Genomic DNA, 22,594 nt, shown 5'->3' with positions numbered 1-22,594 from the left:
AATACAGCTGTAATACTCGTGTATTACAGCTGTATATGTACATGTACAGCAAATATACATGTGTATTACAGCTGTATATGTACATATACACGTGTATTACAGCTGTATATGTACATATACACGTGTATTACAGCTGTACATGTACATATACACATGTATGTAGCTGTATATCCTATGTATGGATACATCTAAATTATGTTTCTTGCTCAATAGTATTCATTAGCTGACCTCATTATCTTAAACATGCTGATTCCTCTAATATTAGCTGCTCTGGGAATTAATAGAAGAATTTTCTCTGACATAAATGCAGTCAATGGAAAAATTAGGTACTTATCTGCCTAAACCTTACTTATGCTCTGTATTTCTAATTTCACTTGATCACACATCATCTTACCATAGCTACTCAGGGAAAAATTTTTGCTTTGCAACTGCTTTGGAACCCTTTTGAAACTGCTTTGGAACACCAAAATCTGCATTGGAACTGCTGTGAAACTCATTTCCACTCATTTGTACCAAAAATTAGAAATATGAAGACGTTTGTAACTCATTTGTGATCCCCTTTGGAACTCCTTTGTACAGAGTGTGTTCGTTTGGAACTGCTTTCTACTCATTTGGAACTACTTTTGAACGATTCGGCAGGATTTCCAGACGTCATCATTCGTATTGTAACTGCTGTGTACGGAGAAAATTCATTTGGAACTCCCTTTGAACGAGATGACAGGATTTCCGGGCGTCATCATTCGTATTGTAACTGTTGTGTACTGACAAGATTCATGTATAACGGCTTTCCATACGTTTGTAATTCGTTGTGAACAAATCCATGCGATTTATATACGTCATCATTTGTTTTGGAACTGTCTTCTACGCGCCAACATACCATGGCCAGGTTCAGTCTGATACGTTTGGTCGAGAAAACGAAAATTCTTTAATATATGCAATAAAAATGCATAAGTGGTATAAGAAATAATCGCAACCCAGATGGCACAGAATCCTCCGTATCTAATTCGTATGCAGATACTATCCATTGACTACCGCTTCGTCGCTTTTCGTCAATGGATACTATCTGCATACGAATTAGATACGGAGGATTCTGTGTCATCTGGGAAGTCAATTAATAGAAACGGAACTCCCAAATAATCACTCGAATTAGTTTAAAAATTATTCTATTTTCCTTGTGGCTTAAATCGTATTTTTGGGTCCGATTTGAAATGCGACAAGATTATCTTCACTACGTACCGAGAATTTTGGCTGCGTATAATAAAGGTATTCAATAACAAATTCATAGCGCTCGCGTTTGTTTGCGTTTCCAAGTAGGTATATTATTATCGTCAAAATTCAATGTCTATACTTTCAAAGTATACTTCGCAATTATAAATATTGCGAATTTTACGGCATTTTTGCGACCTTTTCTTTAATTGCTTTCGTTCTTTGATATTACCGGAAAAGTAGTATATTGCATAGATTAATATACATAAAACCATAGAGTAAGTATATAATATACTTACTCTATGATGAAACATACCGATGTATTGTCTTCGCGATCCCTAGGAAATGGTTTATGTCCATATTTGGATCCGTATTTTAGGGCTGAATTTTTTCGCCATGAATCCCTCCTTCGAAAATATATTTCAATGTCGAGGTTGACAAGTTCGATTACCCGGAAAGGCCTTTTTTCGCATTTCCCGTTGCATTTTCAGATATTTAACATGACGGTTTTCAAGAAAAAATATCCAGAAACGAAGGCATTTCACTCAAAAATGGACACTGAATGATCCACATCAACCACGTAAGATCGGAATTAAGCTCTCGATAAGGACTTTCTTGACCACCGAAGTGACTTACCCCTCACTCCGCTATGTGAAAACATGAATCTTGTGTTAAGCTTGTCGAGCTTGAAGGTCTTTCGTTAATGACTAATGCTTTGCAAAGCAATGGAGCGATTGCGAAATGGCGGCACTGCCGCACTTCAATTCGTAATATTTATCTTGCCTAAATATCCGAAGCAGACTAAAATAAACTTCTAGAAAATTGAGTACGCCATCTTGAACTGCTACAAAGCAGGTGGCATGGTGTACAAATGAGTTCCAAATGGGTGTCCAACTGGTACAAATCCGTTTCAAAACGGATGAACGAGTGGTACAAACGAGTTCCAAATTTAAATCCAAATGAGTCCCATAGCAGTTTCCAATGGAAATCCAAGGCAGTTCAAAATATGTTACAAATGAGTTGATGACATGGTAGGATGCTATGACGTCATGAACTGCTGTGTACCGTGTTTCAATTCCACAGTAGTTCAAAAGCACATACAAATCAGTGGTACACAGCAGATAGATGACAGTTCCAAATGACTTACACAGCAGAAATTTTTCCCTGAGTACTCTAAGCAGCTCTATGGCGGGCATAGTGGCCACGGCCGATTTCTCTGCCACCTAGTGCTGTAACGCAATGCCCAACGCCGCAACTACTGCGCGAGACCTCCATTAGTGTACCGTAGCGCTGTGAAGGTGGTCAGTTTGCGAGTTCGGATTTTATCATCAAATTTATTATCTTTCAAGTTGTTGATGTAAGGTAAGTGGTCTGCTTTACTTGTTATAACTGTAACTACGACCCTAGTACGTAATGCTGACAATAACCTTTGAAAAGAGTGTGATTTAGGCTATCAATTCATGTGTAGGAGTAAGAGCTGGGTGTTACAGGTGTTCGTGCAAAGTCGCATTTTTTGTAATGGCGTCAGAAAGGGCAAAATGGCCACTACCGTGACCACTTTACCCTCCACCGTGGCCACTTTGCCCGACACCAAGTATTTAGTTTTTAATATAAAATATATTTGTTTTACATGTTCTCAAACCCAGTTTAGGTGCCCTACAGCAAGTATTTAGTTTTATATTTAAAATATATTTATTGCTAATGTACCCAAATCCAATTTAGGTGACCTAGAACGGCATTCACTTGTATGCAACTACAATGTAGGGGAAGGGTGGGCATAGTGGCCACCCTAAGGAAAACTATTTTTTTAAAGTAGTTATAATTGTTCAATAGAAATGAAAATTATATATAAGATAGCATATATAGTTATAATCATTTAAAAAAATAATACTTACCTGTATCTTAGTTACTTTTTATAAAAATAATTTTTTTGTCACACCCAACCAAATGGCCACTTTGCCCGATGGGGTAGGGCAAAATGGCCACAGGGTCGCCACTTTGCCCGATGTCAAAAATAATACAACAAATGCATTTTAAATAGCAAAGTGTATTTCCTATTGTTACAAATTTAGTTATTATTACATTGTCTTACAACGTGTTAAGTAGAAAATAAGAAAATTAACAATGACTTTACAACTTTTTACGAATTTTTTGTCTTATGTTTGCAGTCTACTTACACAGGTCACAAATGAATTCATTGTCCTCCTCTTCACACCCGGCACACGCTTCATGTGCCCATTTGTGGCAACCCGAACACCTTATCCACCCTTCATTTTGTTTCGATTTTGAGTACAAGTCCTGGCAGTACAAACAATCCACGTCACTTTCATCACTATCTGATTCGTTCAAAAACAAAGCACGATTTGCCACTTTTGGTTTCCTTTTCTCTTTGACAGGCTTCTTTTTTTTGTTTGCCAACTTCTTTTTTTCTTCTTTTTTCTCTAGTTTAATGTTCTTCAGTCTTTCTTTGTATTCCTTTTCTGCTTTCGCTGCTTCAAGTTCAGTCTTGTAAGGGCTTGAGGTTAAAACTGCAGCCGAACCCTTTTTCCTCTTATTTTGTCGTCTGATGATGTTTGTTTTTGGAATCGGGATAATCTCTCGAGGGCTTACAGCAAATGATGTACTGGGTATGGCGGTTGGACTTACAGCAGATGAGGTACTAGGCATGGAGCTTAATGCAGATGAGGCATTGCGTTTTAATGGGTATCCATTAGTTGAGGTATTTGGGCTTGAAGAGACGAGAACAAATAATGTTGTGGGGTCTCCGGAACCTAATGTGGGCCCTGAGGTTGAACTTGCATTGAGATCGGGATCAACATGCCCTGATGTTGCACTTGCATTGGGATCGGGATCAACAGGCCCTGATGTTGCACTTGCCTTGGGATCGGCATCAGCAGGCCCTTCTTTATGAGGGTCCAGTAAAACTTGATTAATGTCAGCTGTTGGGTGTAACTGAGATGGATTGGGAATTTCCGTTGTGGTAGAAGCAACAAAATCTACATCAGTGAACACATCTCTGTTGATTGGCACTATGCCACACCTTCTAAATCCCTTAACCGCAACAGTAGGAATAGCAGCACTTAAAAATGACTCCCCGAGAAGACGAGACACTTGGTATTGAGTTACTTGTCTACCTGGGTTATTTCGCAAGAATCTCTCAATTGCTTGAATATAAAAGGTGTTGAATGGCCCAATAAACGCTACGTCTAACGGCTGGAGCTTGTGACTGCAATGAGGGGGGATGCAAACCACAGTTGTATGGGTTTTCCTAGCCTTTTCGATAAAGTCAAGGTTCCTTGTGTGAGTTGCATGTCCATCAAGTACCAATAAAACAGGGTCGTCTTCTGAAGGCTTTGCAAAGTGTAAAAAGTGCTCAAACCATTGAGTAAAAATGTCCGTTTGCATCCACCCTGATGGATGGCAGGCAAATACTGTCCCTGGTGGAGAACCATCTTGGAGCTCAACTTTCATCCGCTGCCTTGGAAATATGACCATAGGAGGTATAAAAGTCCCCCCTGCTGACATACAAACTACAAATGTCGAAAGAACACCTCTTTCAGCAGCTGTGAGTGAGCCAACTTGTCGTCTGCCTTTAAGTGCAAAAACCTTTGACGATTTAGTCCGGACAGTCATAAGACCTGTTTCGTCGACATTGTACACTCTGTGAGGAGGATATAAATGTTTTTTTTGGACATCCTCTAAAATATCAAAGAACTTTGTTACATTTACTTTGTTAAATGCTTGGGCTCTTGCTGCCGAAGTAGCCTCTGGCACTCTCAACACCATTTCAGGGTGGCGGTGTCTGAAGCCCCTAACCCAATCTTTCCCAGCTAATTTTGCTTCATGGTTAAAATTATGTGGGATATTATTTTGCTCTGCAAGTTTGTATGCAAGACTACGCAAATCATGTACAGTAATTCCAAAAAAACGTACTTCCATTTCTAAAAGATGTTGTACAAGCTGCTGTTCTTGTTCTTCATTAAAAACAGGACGGTAGTGGCCAAGAACTTTGTTTATTTCCTTAGCATGCTGGTTTTTATTTAAAACCCGGCGTTTCAACGTGTTTCTTGGCACATTGAAGTTTTTTGCAGCTGTTTGCATTGGCATACCATCTTTCACGGCGTTGATAGCTCATTGCATCGTCTGAGGGTCCCAGGACTGCTGCTCGGTTTTCCGTTTGTATTTGGACACCATGACTCCACTTAAAAAAATGGAAATAGGTATTTTAGTGAAACTGTAGACTTCGTCGGCTCGGAAAGTCGATGCCGTGAAATGGAAAGGTAGCTGATGTGCATCTGTAATGTTTTATAGTTCATAACAAAGTGAGACTTGCGTATAATATTGGCGAAAGCGTATACTCATGTGAAATGTGTATTCTTTTCGCAGTCCGTTAGAGTCTTATGGTGAATTTATTTCCACCTCGAAATTGTCGATGATACTTTCAACTTAAAAATACCTTGCCTGGAGGGCGACAGGAAGCTCTGAGGAAGCCAGACTATTAATGTTTCAATTTAGTAGCGATAATATAGACGAACTTCCAACACAATCTACCATCTTGTGACTAAAAACCCCGAAGCCACTTCCTATTCTGCAGAAAGAATCGGTCAATCGCCCTTCGATCAATATAATAAACACAACGTCTTCAGGTGTTAATAAGTTACTTTTAAATAAATACTTCCTAAATTAGCATTAGAATCTGCATGTTTTCCAAACAGAGTCTTTAATACATTTTGGGAGCTTTTCTCACGATTTATCTGAAACCTACTTTAAAGGCGAGCTCATCGTCATTGCGATCAGTTGTCACTTAACAATTCCGCATTGGAAATCCTAGAGGGATGACCTTCGACGATGACCGTGATCACCTGCACTCTCACTATCACTGGAACCCGTGGTGAAAATATCTACCCAATCCAATTTCTATTTGGTTTTAACTGGGGAAAGAGCAACATAGAACTGCACATTCTTTGGGCAACTTTAGGTTTGACTTTCCCTCAAACATCCCATTTCCCCTGTGGTGCACATAAGGATCCTATATTTATACGATGGCCTGACAACCTTTAAATGGATCCTTGGTTTATCCTGACAACCAACTAAATGGAAATTGCTGATCCACACATGTCCTCTTGTTATCTCCATAGTTTCCAAATCAAAGGCCGCGGAACATTCCTCGTGTGACTCAACTTTTTTTTGAAAAGCAAGCAACGGCGTAGAATAAAATCTAAGAATGCTGCGATTCATTTTTTGTGACCACCTCTGGATTCCATTCTTTTTCCATCTACAACTTCTTTAATTTCCGGGGTAAACTATGGGACAAGATAATGTTTAAATATTTTCATTAATTTAGAGCAAAATTTAAGTTCGAAAAATACCCAAAAGCCATTTTATTAATCCGCACTGATGAGTGTAAATTAATGTGGATAAGATTAACATACTCCATTGCTTTCGGCGCTTGTAAATTTTCGGAGTGAGGGAACGGTAGTATCGCTGATTCATAGTTGTCTGGGAATTTTACTGCGTATTTTGACTTCGTTGTAATTCCTTTCATTTTTGAAATTGAAATATGATCTGCCAAATCATGGGGACGGCAAATTCCTTACGACGTTTTCCCTTAGTCCAACCAGTAAGAAGCCCTACACTGGTGCCACACAACACATAGGGAGCCCATCCTTTATCTTGGCCACCCAACAGGCAGCCAAAATAAAGCTTATAACCCTGTCTGAGAAAGGGAGTAATTTTCCACCTTTGAGCCTTAAAAGTAATTTCACCGTATACATAATAAAAGTCATCGGAATGGTTCACGCACTATCTGCATTCATATACGTGGCCCATCGAATATACACCTTGACTGTCTTGTTTACCTTAAGAGAACGATTCCTATGGCCCGTGGTGATTTTTATCGTTTCGTTGAGATAGGCGAAGGAAATTTCAGAGGAGCGTTCCCAATGTGCGCACATGATGCCGTCGAATTCGCCCCAATTCTATAAGGAGTCCATCGCGAGTCACGCTCTGGGTTGCGGGAGACTCAGTGGTAGGTCGCGTATTTGGACGACGAATATAGGAAATGGTTTGCCTTGTTTGAATTTCCCTCATTCACCAAAGAATAGCAGCCTACTGGAAAGGAAACCCAAGAAGCCGCGGAGCGATAGTGGCGGCACAAACTATGTGGGGATACTTTTTTCCCCCCTTAGTACATGGCAACCGTCTTCCTTTCAAGTTGGAATCATTTTAGCGCTTGCTTACGGGCGCACACCCTGTTGCTGTCCAAATCATGTGTTGCCATGGAATAGGGTAGTTTCCTTCAACAAAGAAAACGAAAGGCATTGATTGCGATTAATTATCCACCATTAGTTTATTCATAATATACAAATTATTTGATTTTAGAAGTACCGTTTTAGATGAATGCAATGCAAGGCAATGTTCGACTTTAACTGCATTTGAAAAAGGCCAGATTGGCGCCCATGCGATGCTACTCCACGTGACGTCACAGGGATCTAGTTCCTGTACGAGTAGATAGGAGTTATACATCGTCTGAGATTACCAATGCATGCATGAGTCACAGACTTCAGGGAAACGTGTCTTAATAATCACCTATTATAACTGCCAATGGTCGGAAAGTTTCCTTCGTTTGATAGGGGAATAATAATCCATATTTAAGCCAAGCACTACCAGCTAGCAGGGTACTCTGATACCTACTAGCATCCTCCGTCGTATCAGCGCTCAAAGCCTCGCCCCAAGGTCACCTCACGTGCGGCAGCGGGAACCGGAACGAAGTCACACGGGGTTTTCCCAGCATTCATACCTAGCCGTCGCGTTTTCGCGCGCTAGAAAATTTTCACTTTTCATTTAATCGCGAAAAATAGATATCGTCATTTAAAAATCTAAAAGTGTGAAATACGTACTCCAGGAGTAATATTCTTTCGATTTAGGCAATAAAATAATGATAGGAAACTACCCTATACAGGCATCCCCCGAGTTACGTAAGAGATGCGTTCCGGCAGACTATGCGTAAGTCGAAATTTACGTAAGTCGAACCTTTGCGTTGGCGCTTCAGAGATTGCTGTATAACAAGTTGTATCGTACAGGAATGAGCGCAACCACATACGCCACCACATCCATCGCTAGAACTGCAAATTTTCACGTTGATTGCTGACTTGGAATTTATAAGCGATTTTTCTACAGAAATTAATGAAATTTCCTTCGAGGAATGACAAAAATGGGTCACTTTGTTATTTTTAGCACGAAAAAACTATAACTATTCGATATTTTTTCTACCATAGGTTGTACGAGCGAATATCTACTTCTTCGCGCTCGCATTCGAAAATTAACGTAATCATTTGAAATACGGTTATCGCTTACGTAAGTACGGATTTACGTAAGTCGAGACATACGTAACTCGGGGGATGCCTGTACTGCGATTTCATACGGGAGAATTCACATGTGCGACGGTGGTCGTACAGTTATGATGCTGGAGTAGATTTAAGTTAGCTAATGCCACCTTTTTCCGGTTGACTCGTAACGACTTCAATGCGCCGTTGTAATTTTCAATCTAAAATATGCAAAGGAAAAGGATTTACTAATTGAAATGAATGAATGGGCATGGGAAAACGATATTAATACGGCGGAGAAAATTATGGTCTTGTGTGAACTAATATTTCGTCAGAACCACTAACGGCGGCATAAGAATATTTCAAATGAAATAAGGGACTCCAAAAAGACATCATGGAAGTTATGTGAGAATAAAATGTGTACAGTAACCTGCAATCATACTCAGAATTAGCATAATTCAATCAAAAGGGAGCTGATTATTCTTATCAAGACTTATTGACATGGAAATAGAATATCTATATGAACAAAAAACTAGTCAGGTGAACGATTACTTAAGAAAGTCCATACTTTTAAATCAACTGAAGTAAGGCACACATTTTCCAGGGATGACAACTTCTGGGATGCTGAGTGATGATGCAACTTTACCGCGATGAGTCCACGAAACCACTCAAGGTTATGGGTCCAGATCACTCCAAAGGATGAAAGCAAGAGAAAAGAAACTGTATTAGCAACCTGTACTCAAATTATGCAACATAAATCGAACAAACTGGGATTTATTTAGAATTGTCTCATTTTAAAGAACAAAATGAGATTTTATATTTAGCAAGAATTTTACGTGAGAATAATGACAAAAATGTAATAACTCAATATTAACATCATTTTTTCAAGAAAAAATTACTTATATTCATGAAAATCGCGCAATAAACTCCAAATATGACCAAAAAAGAAGAAAAAAATGCTTTTGTCTCCTTTGGAAGAAGAGGAAATTTGAAATAAGACTTTCATTTCTTTAAAATTGAATCGTAATGCGAAAATTTAAAAAAGAATTTGGAAAGAGGTAAAAATTATCAAGGGACGTAAGGGCCTGAAAAGTAATAGTATTAGCAGCAAGAAATGATACGTCACTGTGTAAATTATCAAAAATTTTACTACGACCTAATGGGCTTTCAAGAACTAAATTGAAGTTATTATAAGCCAAATGACAGAAGAAGCAAAACATCTAATGAAACCGTCGTATTCAGAGATATCAATGAACGTAGAGGGTACACTTAAGTGCCTACTTCCCTTAAGAGACAATTTTAATTAGGAATCTTAAATGGAGAGCCAGCACGATAAGAGGAGTCCGAAAGCCCTACCTAATTTTTTAAGTGTGTGTTTAAGGACTCCCCAATTCCCACTGGACACTGAAGAAAAGGAATCCTTTAAGGATATATTGGTAGGCGTCATCAGGATCTCGACAAAAGATCCAAGCTCATTCAACCTACCACCCTATTGAACATGGGGACTTCAATGTTTAGGTTTGACGTTAGATTTGGGTAACCTCAGGAAGGTGCCCAAGTAATGTCACATATCAGTAACCCCCCTCCATAAAACATATGCTCCTCTAAGTGTGATTTCTCTATCGCCCACTAAAGCCAGAATCAAGTGGAATGGGACAAATTGACAGCGGCGTAATGGAGAGGCATGCACCAACTCCCAAATATGACCTAACCTTGAACTGATTGCCTAACACATGAGATTCAGTGTTCATAACCACACCGGGGCGCCAGGGATGGCAAGCGAAACTAAACGAAAGTCAAAACCAGTAAAATTTCAATAATTTCGTTCCCAGAAATAAAATGTAGAAACGAAACGAAAAGGAATTAAACCCGAAGAGCTAAACTGAGGGTCGAAATGAAATTGGAGTCAAAACTACTTCGGGTCGAAATTAAACTAAACCTCTGGGACGAAACGAAACTCGTATTACGTTTCGCACCGGAGGGACCACGTGATTCACCTTCGAACAGTTTAGTTTCGACCCACCACCGTCTCAAAAGATTCATCCACAAAATCGAAAGGCAGGTGCCCGTCAGTGGTAAATAAATTGACCCAGTAGGGTCACAGTCAACGTCATAAGGACGGCAAAAAGAATAGCATACCAAATAGGTGTCGATTCTTGGGTTTTTAAGGGTGCCCAAGTCAATGGTATTCTCCGAATACCCGTATTATACACGAATTGACCTTCAAGATAAATACGGAGGTCAAAGGTCATAGAGTTAACCGACTGGCCATCATGACAAACAACATGTCGAACCATAGGTTTTAAAGGGTGCCCAAGTCATTTTTGCAGTTCATGGATCCGCATTGTTATTTTTTGACCTTCGGAGGTCATAATGGGGGTCAAAGGTCAATGAGTTAACCGACTGGCCATCATGACAAACAACATGTCGAACCATAGGTTTTAAAGGGTGCCCAAGTCATTTTTGCAGTTCATGGATCCGCATTGTTATTTTTTGACCTTCGGAGGTCATAATGGGGGTCAAAGGTCAATGAGTTAACCGACTGGCCATCATGACAAACAACATGTCGAACCATAGGTTTTAAAGGGTGCCCAAGTCATTTTTGCAGTTCATGGATCCGCATTGTTATTTTTTGACCTTCGGAGGTCATAATGGGGGTCAAAGGTCAATGAGTTAACCGACTGACCATCATGACAAACAACATGTCGAACCATAGGTTTTAAAGGGTGCCCAAGTCATTTTTGCAGTTCATGGATCCGTATTGTTATTTGTTGACCTTCGGAGGTCATAATGGGGGTCAAAGGTCAATGAGTTAACCGACTGGCCATCATGACAAACAACATGTCGAACCATAGGTTTTAAAGGGTGCCCAAGTCATTTTTGCAGTTCATGGATCCGTATTGTTATTTGTTGACCTTCGGAGGGCATAATGGGGGTCAAAGGTCATAGAGTTAACCGACTGACCATAATGACAAACAACATGTCGAACCATAGGTTTTAAAGGGTGCCCAAGTCATTTTTGCAGTTCATGGATCCGTAAGGTTAATAGTTGACCTTCGGAGGGCATAATGGGGGTCAAAGGTCAGTGAATTAATTTTTACTGAAGTCACTTTGACGTATCACCATATTGTCTTTGATTGAAACCCTAGTATGTGGGAACGAAATAATAATATTTATGATTAAGAAATATGTCCTACTAGTTACAACATTAGACTCTTGTTAGTCTCGACTCGATACGGGATAAAAAGAATATAAAAAATATTTCATTTAATAATGTAAACATGAATGAATCAGATATATTATGCTAACCAAATATATATTTACTAGCAAAAAACTTATCGTATTTGCTGTAGTAAAACACTTATACAATGCTTTATTAATTACTAGAAACCGAATTATTATCCACCTATCATTTATAATAAATGAATACATTAACATCTAATCTCAACAATCAACGCAAAATGATCAATAACTCCGGTGCTAGCTTGTTTTATTAGTACCACGATCCTTGCGTACGAATGACCATTTCGCGTTCAGTGTTCTATTTGTGGTCAAGGTATGAGTGCACAAGTGCCCCATGCAGCAAGAGGCGGAAGGCCGAGCCTCGCCTTCATTCAAAGCTACTTTTCATTTGATGAAGAAACCGGCTGCTCTACCTGTACTATTGAAGACGACAAAGGAATGCAATGTGGCCAAACATTTAAGGTAAGTTGATATTTTCCATGAATTAATAGAAATGAAAACTATAGTAATTATAGAATGAAACGGTATGAGATAGTTCGCCTATTAGATTAATACTGTTTTCTTTTGCAGGGAAAGGCATCGTGCAAATTGGAGAAGCATGTGCATACTAAACATCCTGCATCAAATGCTTTATGTGCAATTATTAAAGCTAGGATAGAAATGGAGAAAGAAAGGATTCATAAAAGTAAGTTGGCAGCGTTAGTTGTGCCGAATAAATTCTAAATGAAAGCTAAGTGAATTTGGCTTTATTTTTCAATGCTTTATAAAAATTATGTTATTAGACAGCAATATTTAGATAATAATAGATTAATATGACATTGCAATATATCCATAATTTGGTGATGGTTTTTCGGGTTTACACCGCGTTGATACATGTTTTGCGGACGACAGTTTCGGGCGCGTTCCAGCTCCCGTCTTCGGATCCAAATGATTTGCAGATCTGTGATCCTTATTTATTTACAGCTAGTCAGACGGATGTTGATTTTTAATTCCATTGTTGGAAAAGCCGTTTGAAAGATGAGGATAAAGGATAGCCGTCTTCCCTATTGACGTTCTTTGGGTGACTCGCTATTTCAATCGCCTCCCTTATCAGCCTAGGGAAATATTTATTTTCCCTGGCGATGATTTTCGATTCCTTGAAAAGTATGACGTGCCCAGGTTCCGACCATGCATGCTCTGCAACCGCAGAAAGACGAAAATTTTTCTTTTCGGTTGCCTTAAGATGTTCATTTATTCTGCATTTGAGGGATCTAGATGTTTGCCCGATGTATGATAAACCACAGGAACACGTTACTTCATACACTCCTTCATAGATATGACGCCAAACATGGCGTTCTGACGCGATTTATAAGTTTGAAGAAGACCTCTGACCTCCTCCGGAGTGAAAAAGATCGTCATCCATCAGATATCTATGAAGGAGTGTATGAAGTAACGTGTTCCTGTGGTTTATCATACATCGGGCAAACATCTAGATCCCTCAAATGCAGAATAAATGAACATCTTAAGGCAACCGAAAAGAAAAATTTTCGTCTTTCTGCGGTTGCAGAGCATGCATGGTCGGAACCTGGGCACGTCATACTTTTCAAGGAATCGAAAATCATCGCCAGGGAAAATAAATATTTCCCTAGGCTGATAAGGGAGTCGATTGAAATAGCGAGTCACCCAAAGAACGTCAATAGGGAAGACGGCTATCCTTTATCCTCATCTTTCAAACGGCTTTTCCAACAATGGAATTAAAAATCAACATCCGTCTGACTAGCTGTAAATAAATAAGGATCACAGATCTGCAAATCATTTGGACCCGAAGACGGGAGCTGGAACGCGCCCGAAACTGTCGTCCGCAAAACATGTATCAACGCGGTGTAAACCCGAAAAACCATCACCAATAAACTAACCGCGGAAGCCTCCGTAATATATCCATAATTTATTTTAGCACGACACGAATCGTCGTTTCCACAACATTCTCAATTGTTGAAACAACGACATGCATCATACTTAAATAAATTTAGTGGAAATACTGCAATACCTTATTTAAATAATATTAAAATCTTCCACCACATCTTATAACATATGATACAAGATATAATATAAAATAATTTCAATTAACTGTGAATTCGTCAAGGCTGTGTTCATAAGCTGACATTATTCTTTGTTTCTAAGCTTGGAACAAAATATGAACAGAATAATGTGGACAGATAAATATGAACACGGAAATGAGGTCTGCTGTTATGGCAAATTGCGTCACGGATGAAAATTACATTCGTGGGAGGCCTCATTGTTCCTCAATTATTCTCATTCAACGAGTAAAGGTTAACTTTTTCAATAACTCATTTCTTTTTCAGGGTATTCCCATGAACACAATGAGCAAGAGAGGCAGACCAACACTCCTGGACCTTCCAGAACAACCGTGAGAAAGCGCAAGGCAGACACAATCACGATCAAGATGTCAAAGACTCGACTCTTCGAAGCCTGTAGAGAGCTCACGACAAAAAATGGGCGTCCATTTAGTGTTGTAGAGGATAGTGGGATGAGGATGATAATTGATCCCATAGTAAATGCACTAAGGGAACAATCTGGAGAAACCAACTTATGCGTCAACCGAAAGAATATTCGGGATAGTGTTCAAGAAGAGGCCGCTGCGATGCGGGAACAGATTAAGGCAGATGTAATTGGTAGGCTAATTTGTTTAAAATTAGACTGTGCCACAAGGTTAGAGAGATCTGTCATAGGAATAAACATTCAATTCATAATGGAAGGGAAAATAATCCTACGCAATCTTTGTGTCAAACAGCTTTATTGTGCACATACGGCTGAAAACTTGAAGACCGAAATCAAAAATGTTCTACATACTTATGGGATTTCGTTAAAGCAAATATATTCAATTACAACGGACAATGCATCAAATATGATTAAAACAGTTTCCCTCTTGAGAGAAGATTTTATGGAGAGCTGTTCCAGCGAAGAGGAAGAACCTATCAAAAGTGATGCAGATAGTGAAGAACTGGACGGACAAAAAGTAGATTTAGCTTTAGGCGTCGATGGTAATGATGAATATTCAGGTATTGGCACTGATTCCTCGGATAATGCGTCTTCATCCTTATTGCTGTGGCCTAAAACAATCGATGATGTACTACACTCTCTTAAAGAATGTGCATTATCGGCCAACGGTGTGCGGCCCATACCCTTGAGCTGGCAGTAGGTGACGCTCTGAAAAGTCACAGGGGAATAATAAATAAAGCACAGACCATGTGCAAATCACTAAGAAATCCCTCGTCGTCTGAATTTCTCCGTGGCCTAGGGCTCGCAAAGCCAATAATTAACTGCGAAACTCGTTGGCATTCTACTGCTGACATGTTGGAGTCCCTATTGCGCCTGAAAAATGTAAGTGCAGAGGCAATGAAAAAATGCCGTAGAAAAGTTTTCTTATCGGAGGCGGAATGGAATGAATTGTCCAACATGAGTTCTGCCTTAATTCCATGTAGGATAGCCATTAAGAAAGTACAGGCCGAACAATTGACCGTGGGCGACTTTCTTGAAGCGTGGCTAAGATGTAAGCTAACTATAGCGGGAATGACCTCAATACAACTAGCACAAGATATTTTTGACGCGATGCAACGCAGAGAAAAGACTCTATTTCACCAAGATACAGTTATTGGAGCGATTTATATCGATCCTAGGTATCAAGTGTTGCTGTCAGGGGACGAGAAGGGAAGGGCCATAGAGTTCCTAGCTTCATTGTGGTCGCGTCTACAGGAGTTGGCGGGTATAAAAGAAGCTCGGAGGGAACCAGCAGTTTCTGACGAAGAATTGGTGGTAGATAATGACGAAGATCCAATTGAAAGCCTTCTGAAAAATAAAGAGAGAATCCAGAAGCAAAACTCACCAGGGTGCAACCGTGGAATTTCCATCAAAACGTTATTGGAAGAGTTCTCTGGGGTCCCGAGAATAAGTAAAAGTCAGAACATTTTGCTGTATTGGGAATCACAAAAGTCAAAGAAACCTGAGTTGTATGCTTTGGCTAACGTAGCATTAACCCTTCCGATGACGCAAGTTAGTGTTGAACGGATTTTCTCAAATTTGAAATTCGTTCTCAGCGTTCTGCGCGGTAAACTATGTCCTCAAGTGGTAGAAGATGTTCTGCTTGTCAGATGCAATAAGTTATTCAAAGATAGTTATATATGAACCTTTTTTTCACTACTCTTCACGGAAGTGTTTGTTATTTTGATATTTTAAATAAATCTTTAAGCGTTTGTACCATTAATGTAGCCTCATACCTTTCTGCCATTTATAGAATTTATTGTTTAAAATATTTGGCGAGTTGGCATACAAATATTAAAAATTCTAATTTTAAAAAGTTTGTTTTCTTTAATGCGTTTTGGCATCTCCAAACTTGTACTCTAGTTGAATGCTATTTCTTTGTAATACAGTGAAATGCAATTATCGCATATGCATATGTTAAAAAAAATATTACACATATACATATACTAGGGTTCCAATCAAAGATAATATGGTGATACGTCATCGTAACTTCAGTATTGGCACCAAAGATCCGCTCTCGCCTCCCGAACCCGGCGCGGAAAAATATTTTTACGGTTCTAACATGAAACTTCAAGTTTGTTCTCTAGAATGTTAGAGTGGCTTACGAGAGGATTCTGGAAGGCGACTTTATGAGTTGAAATGCCGTATTAATTATTTGATTAGTGAAAAGGGCATTTATAGGGAAATAACTCTACGACCTTTGACCCCCATTATGACCTCCGAAGGTAAACTATTAACCTTACCGATCCATGAACTGCATAAATGACTTGGGCACCCTTTAAAACCTATGGTTCGACATGTTGTTTGTCATGATGGTCAGTCGGTTAACTCTATGACCTTTGACCCCCATTATGCCCTCCGAAGGTCAACAAATAACAATACGGATCCATGAACTGCAAAAATGACTTGGGCACCCTTTAAAACCTATGGTTCGACATGTTGTTTGTCATGATGGCCAGTCGGTTAACTCTATGACCTTTGACCCACATTATGACCTTCGAATGTCAACAAATAACAATACGGATCCATGAACTGCATAAATGACTTGGGCACCCTTTAAAACCTATGGTTCGACATGTTGTTTGTCATTATGGTGAGTCGGTTAACTCTATGACCTTTGACCCCCATTATGCCCTCCGAAGGTCAACAAATAACAATACGGATCCATGAACTGCAAAAATGACTTGGGCACCCTTTAAAACCTATGGTTCGACATGTTGTTTGTCATGATGGCCAGTCGGTTAACTCATTGACCTTTGACCCCCATTATGACCTCCGAAGGTCAAAAAATAACAATGCGGATCCATGAACTGCAAAAATGACTTGGGCACCCTTTAAAACCTATGGTTCGACATGATGGTTGTCATTATGGTCAGTCGGTTAACTCTATGACCTTTGACCCCCATTATGCCCTCCGAAGGTCAAAAAATAACAATGCGGATCCATGAACTGCATAAATGACTTGGGCACCCTTTAAAACCTATGGTTCGACATGATGGTTGTCATGATGGCCAGTATGTAAATTCATTGACCTTTGACCCCATTATGACCTCCGAAGGTCAACAAATAACAATACGGATCCATGAACTGCAAAAATGACTTGGGAACCCTTTAAAACCTATGGTTCGACATGTTGTTTGTCATGATGGTCAGTCGGTTAACTCACTGACCTTTGACCCCCATTATGACCTTCGAAGGACAACTATTAACCTTACGGATCCATGAACTGCAAAAATGACTTGGGCACCCTTTAAAACCTATGGTTCGACGCGTGGGTTGTCATGATGGCCAGTATGTAAATTCATTGACCCTTGACCTCCGTATTAATCTGGAAGGGCAATTCGTGGATAGTACGGGTATAAAAAGAATGCCATTGACTTGGACACCGCTTAAAACCCAAGAATCGACACCTTTTTGGTATGCTATTCTTTTTGCCACCCTTATGACGTTGACTGTGACCTTTCGGGGTCAATTTATTTAACATAAACGGCTTAACGGTAAACGGAAACTGGCCATTCGATATTTAGCAGAATTTTTTTCCTCTCTACAAGTATGTCAAATGTGAGGGATGGAAACTATTCTCTTGTATCCCCCTCCCATCAACTTTGGGATGGAATTTTAACTATGAGCAGCAGAGTTTCGATTAATTTAGTTTTGTTCCTGGGAATTAAATTTCGTCCCGGGTCGAAATTATACTCATTTGTGATTTTAATTTCGTGCTGGAACGAAACTAAACCCTGGCCTCGTATTTTCGTTTCACTCCGGGTCGAAACTAAACCGTTTCGTTTAGTTTCGCTTGCCATCCCTGCCGGGCCTTATTCACGAAGGCCTCGATATTGTCGAATCCTCGAAAATGTCGAGGCGGCGACGTTCAAGCAGGGATGTGATCCGATACGAAAAAGCACTTTAAAGCACGAAATTTCAATAGTTTCGGACCGCTGCCACTTTAAGGCACTAAACCAAAAAGGCACGAAACCGAAAAGGCACTAAACCGAAATTGCACGAAATGGGATGGCACGAAACCTCCTCAAACCCGAAATGGCACTTTACTGAAAAAATTGCCGATCCGAAAAGGCACCATAGTTTCGTGCCATTTAGTGGAATATAGTTTCGGATCTTACATCTCTTTCACTCAAAGGCGAAGAGGGGCTGGAGAGGAAAAACATTCATCTATAAAAATTCTAGGAAAGAGGGAATGGAGGGAAAGAGAAGGAAAGGTCATTGGCCACTCAAATGAGGTAGCAAGCTGGGGAATTCCCCGCGGGAGAAAAAGGGATGGGACAGGAGAACGTCCGTTTTCGGGACTCTATTGAGGGATTATACGGTACATGCTGGGGTTGTCCACTCATATACAAGGGTCAAGGAGCTGTTTGAGAAGTTTTGGGCATCGGGTGAAGACATAGTTAAAGAGATAATTGAAGTGGTCAAGAGTATGTGGCGTCTGGGAATAGTGAGGGGGAATATCCAATGGGTTAAGGAGAGATAAGAAACGCAAGGGAAGGATAAAATAAGGTGGAAGGGTTTCCAACGCGAGAAGTGAGCGGCTACGGATAGGAGAAGGCGAAAAATAAACCAAGAATGAGAATTGATGTTGGACACTGTTACGGAAGGTAACGGTCTGGGGAAATATTATCTTTATTTGAGAATGGAATGTTGAGGAGACGTGGATGGTTTTCAAAAATTTGGCCACTTAATATATTAATTTTATGAGACTGTACAATACAATATTCCTCCAGAACGTCCAATCTTTTTTTTCCTTTCTCTCTAGATGAATTATCTCTAATACAAACTTTGCATAGAATTTCAGCAACCATGTGACTTTGCACTGCACTCCTTTGCAAATGCACATTATGCTACGAGTTTATCAGGTGTTTTGCAGGGAGAAATGAATCATATAGTGATTGCCAGCAGCTGTTATACCTACACTAATTCTTTTATTCAGGTGGCGAAGTTTCTTCTTACCTGTCCGAAGTAGATCATAAATTTTAGCGTTTCACTCAGTAAACGGAGGAGTTGGGAATGTGTCTGTATTTTTGCACAGTAAATTTCCGAGAGTTGTTCCCGGAGTTGAACTGCATTGTATGGTAAATAAATACTGTGGAAAATGTAAACATTTTTATTGTTGTAGACCAGTTGCCAACAAATTGATACCGAAAAATTACTCCTCTCCTTCACCCTTTCTTGAAGAAACTATCCCGTTATTGATGTTGTCTCAATATTAACATCAACCTTGATATGCCCTCTTACGCTCCGCTCCATTGCTAACATTCAGTACAGACGGCGAACCGCTAGCCCCCGTTTATCCTGACCCCCACATAGCCCGAAAGAATACCCCTTTCCATCCAGGTTTTCCCAGTTCTTCCATATTCTTGTCTTAACTTCATTCTGCGGGGTTTTCCCATCATTTACCCTTGCGCATCCTGGCCTAAATGGAAAAATTCCTCACTTCTTTCTTTACCATAAAATATCCCGTTTGAAATTCTCAGCTCCTTCCTTACACTTTCTTTGGCCTATTCGCCTTTTGTTTCACCCACCATTGAGTCCATTGAAAGATCCAAAACACGTCTTCACTACTGAACCTTACTAATCCCTCAATGAAAGACCGACACCAAAAAATTTACCCCATGTGCTTCCCAAGTCACAGGCATTTGCGCTGCCTTTTTATTCTCCTGGAAAGCATTTTTCCTTCCGTCCTCACCCCTCTACTCTCTTTCTTAACTCCTCAAACCCTACATGCTATGCAATAACGATTGCTGAGAAGTTAGCATTTTCAAAATAGTCTTGCACTAGATCTGAGAGCTGACAGACGTGTGCGTGTGAAAGTGTCCAGCTGAGAAGTGCAACGAAATTATACAAGTGATATAGCGAGTTGCTTCTGTTGTCAAGTGTTTTCATCATGGGAAGACCTGCGCTGGATTTCATACGACAATTTTTCACCTTCGATGAATCTGCTCAAATTTCCAGATGCAAAATAGACACCTGCACCGCGGTAATCAAGGTAAATATTTACTTTTTACTTTCATTTGCTAAATCTTAGGAGTGTAACTTGACAAATTTCGAGATATGAATTCGAAATCAGCACCTCATTAAGAATTTTTAGGTCTCTACTTGGGATTTCCAAACTACAAGTAAAAGGACCCAATGACGTGAGATAGCTTACTGTAAAATCATTCACTTTGTTACATAGTCGGCCTCGGTGGCGGCGGGGTAACGCTCTCGCCTGGCAAACAAGAGGTCGCGGGTTAAAGTCCCGCCTGGGTAGGTTTCCCCGGTTCAGGGCTTGTTTGTTTGTGTACGTTTACTTGTTACATTTTTTTAACACCCCGGTGTAAAATGGCCAATAGGAGCTGTATCTAGTGGTTTGAAAATAAAATAAAAATAAAAAAATAAAAATACACGACGGCGACTTTCCCCAATGCTAATAAAAGTCATCAATATCTGTCATTTTTCCGATGATAATGGCATAATGTTTTGGTAGATTATTTGCTCCTTTGTTACTGTATTAAAGCAATAATTTTCATACATTTTACTTCTTTATTGAATAGCATCGATAATTTTGACATACCAGTCATATCATGCTACGAAGTGGATTACTTGCCATGGTATTCCTCCGTTGCTCATCGCAGTTCATGATAGAGAAGCAAGCCTTTTATAATATTTGTGCAACTACTTTTTAAAAACTTGTGCAAATCAAGTTCTTACCTTAAATAAATTTTTCTAGCGTCGGAAAGGGGAAATTTTTGGGGAAAACCGACCATATTTAATCGACTGGATAAATTTAACTAAAGCGAGATAACTAACTGCTTTTGAGTACAAATTTTCCCTGCCGTTAAACTGTTTGCCAAACTTTCACAGGGTAATAAGTTGCTTCTCGCAAGTATTTATATAAATCTAACCTCTGACTGATATTAGCTGCACATTATATGGTGATATGCCGGAATTGCCGTCAAATACGGCGTAATAGAAAAACATTATGTGTAGTAAATGTTATCTTTTAATTTCTGTAAACATTATTCCAATATGTGTATTGGGTTCAAAAGAATTGATTACTCATTGAAAATACAAATGTTTTCATACTTAGGAATATATTTAATGAATGTTTATCATATTACAGGGAAGGCATTCCCCTACCCTGGAACGCCATATTCTCAGGCACCATGGAAGAGAGGCTCTCTTGATTGCTCGAGACAGAGCTACGTGGCAGAAAAATAAAGAAAACGCGAGGCCTGGGTCCCCTAACGATTCTTCTTCCAGTCCTTCAGAATCAGGTGAGAGGCTTTTACGACTTAATTCATGCCTTTCGATAGCCCAACTTAATTTCTGAAAATAGTATGAAAATAATAGAAGCATTTTTTGCATTTCCTCATTTCAAAAAAATCATGAAAATTTATGCCAAAATACGTAATTGTTTTTTTTTAGTAGGATGGGAGCCCGCCAGTTCATCAACGCCTCGACAAATAGCGGGAAAGAGGAGTCATGACTATTTAAAAATTAAAATGAACAAAGATGTGCTAAAAAAAGCATGCACAGAGCTTGTTACAGTCAATGCTAGACCCTTCAGTCTTATTCATGATTCTGGGTTTCGCTTGATAATCGACCCCATAATTGACGCTCTGAAGGAGAATCACAATGAAGAGGCCCCATGCTTCAATAGATACAATATCCGTGACGACGTGCAGCGTGAGGCAAGCCTCATTCGCTGCCAAATTCTAAGGGAGGTGAAAGACAGACTTGTCTGTCTTAAAATAGACTTGGCGACTCGTCTGTTTAGGCAAATCTTGGGCATAAATTTACAGTATGTGAAGGATGGTAAGGTTGTGTTGCGGACACTCTGTGTCCGGGAAATAAAAACGCAGCACACCGCAGAAAATTTAAGACAAGAAATCCTGGAAATTTTAGAGGACTATCACATTCATCCCAGCAAGGTCTATTCAATTACCACAGATAACGCATCGAATATGTTGCGGACTGTACGCCTACTCACTGAAGACTCCCGTATATCACGTCTTCAAGATATTGAAGACGAAGAAGAATCAGACAACGAGGAAGACGAGTTACTGGAGGAAGAAGACCGAGAGATTACAATGAGCTCCAATGCTAAGGAAGCAACAATCAGCAGTCCTGCGGAGGAAAGCGATAAATTACTACCGGCGGCTGTCTCTGAATTGGGACTTATTGGGGTTCGATGTGCTGCCCATACTCTGCAGCTCGCTGTCAATGATTGTCTTAAGAGACAGGAATTGAAAGAGGCCCTCCTTAGAACAAGGAAGCTCTGCGGTGCC

General features: G+C 39.8%; 2 protein-coding genes across 2 annotated transcripts in view; one reads left to right on the top strand and one right to left on the bottom strand.

The window, feature by feature from the left end:
• The window catches only part of LOC124158093 (Golgi reassembly-stacking protein 2-like), a 102,271-nt gene extending 93,010 nt beyond the window's left edge, over window positions 1–9,261 (bottom strand). Inside the window, exon 1 of the mRNA XM_046533273.1 lies at window positions 9,100–9,261. The gene's annotated coding sequence lies outside the window, so the exon portion shown is untranslated. The remainder of the gene's footprint in view (window positions 1–9,099) is intronic.
• Window positions 9,262–11,755: 2,494 nt separating this feature from the next.
• Window positions 11,756–16,128, top strand: LOC124158092. Its single transcript, XM_046533272.1, has 3 exons — window positions 11,756–12,236; window positions 12,345–12,459; window positions 14,117–16,128. Exons 1-3 carry the CDS (start codon window positions 12,090–12,092, stop codon window positions 14,971–14,973), a joined length of 1,119 nt encoding a protein of 372 aa, XP_046389228.1. The 5' UTR covers window positions 11,756–12,089; the 3' UTR covers window positions 14,974–16,128.
• Window positions 16,129–22,594: the final 6,466 nt, after the last annotated feature.

Source organism: Ischnura elegans, chromosome 4, assembly GCF_921293095.1.
Source record: "Ischnura elegans chromosome 4, ioIscEleg1.1, whole genome shotgun sequence".
In the NCBI taxonomy this organism is placed as follows: Eukaryota; Metazoa; Arthropoda; class Insecta; order Odonata; family Coenagrionidae; genus Ischnura; species Ischnura elegans.
This window is presented reverse-complemented; position numbering and strand designations above follow the sequence as displayed.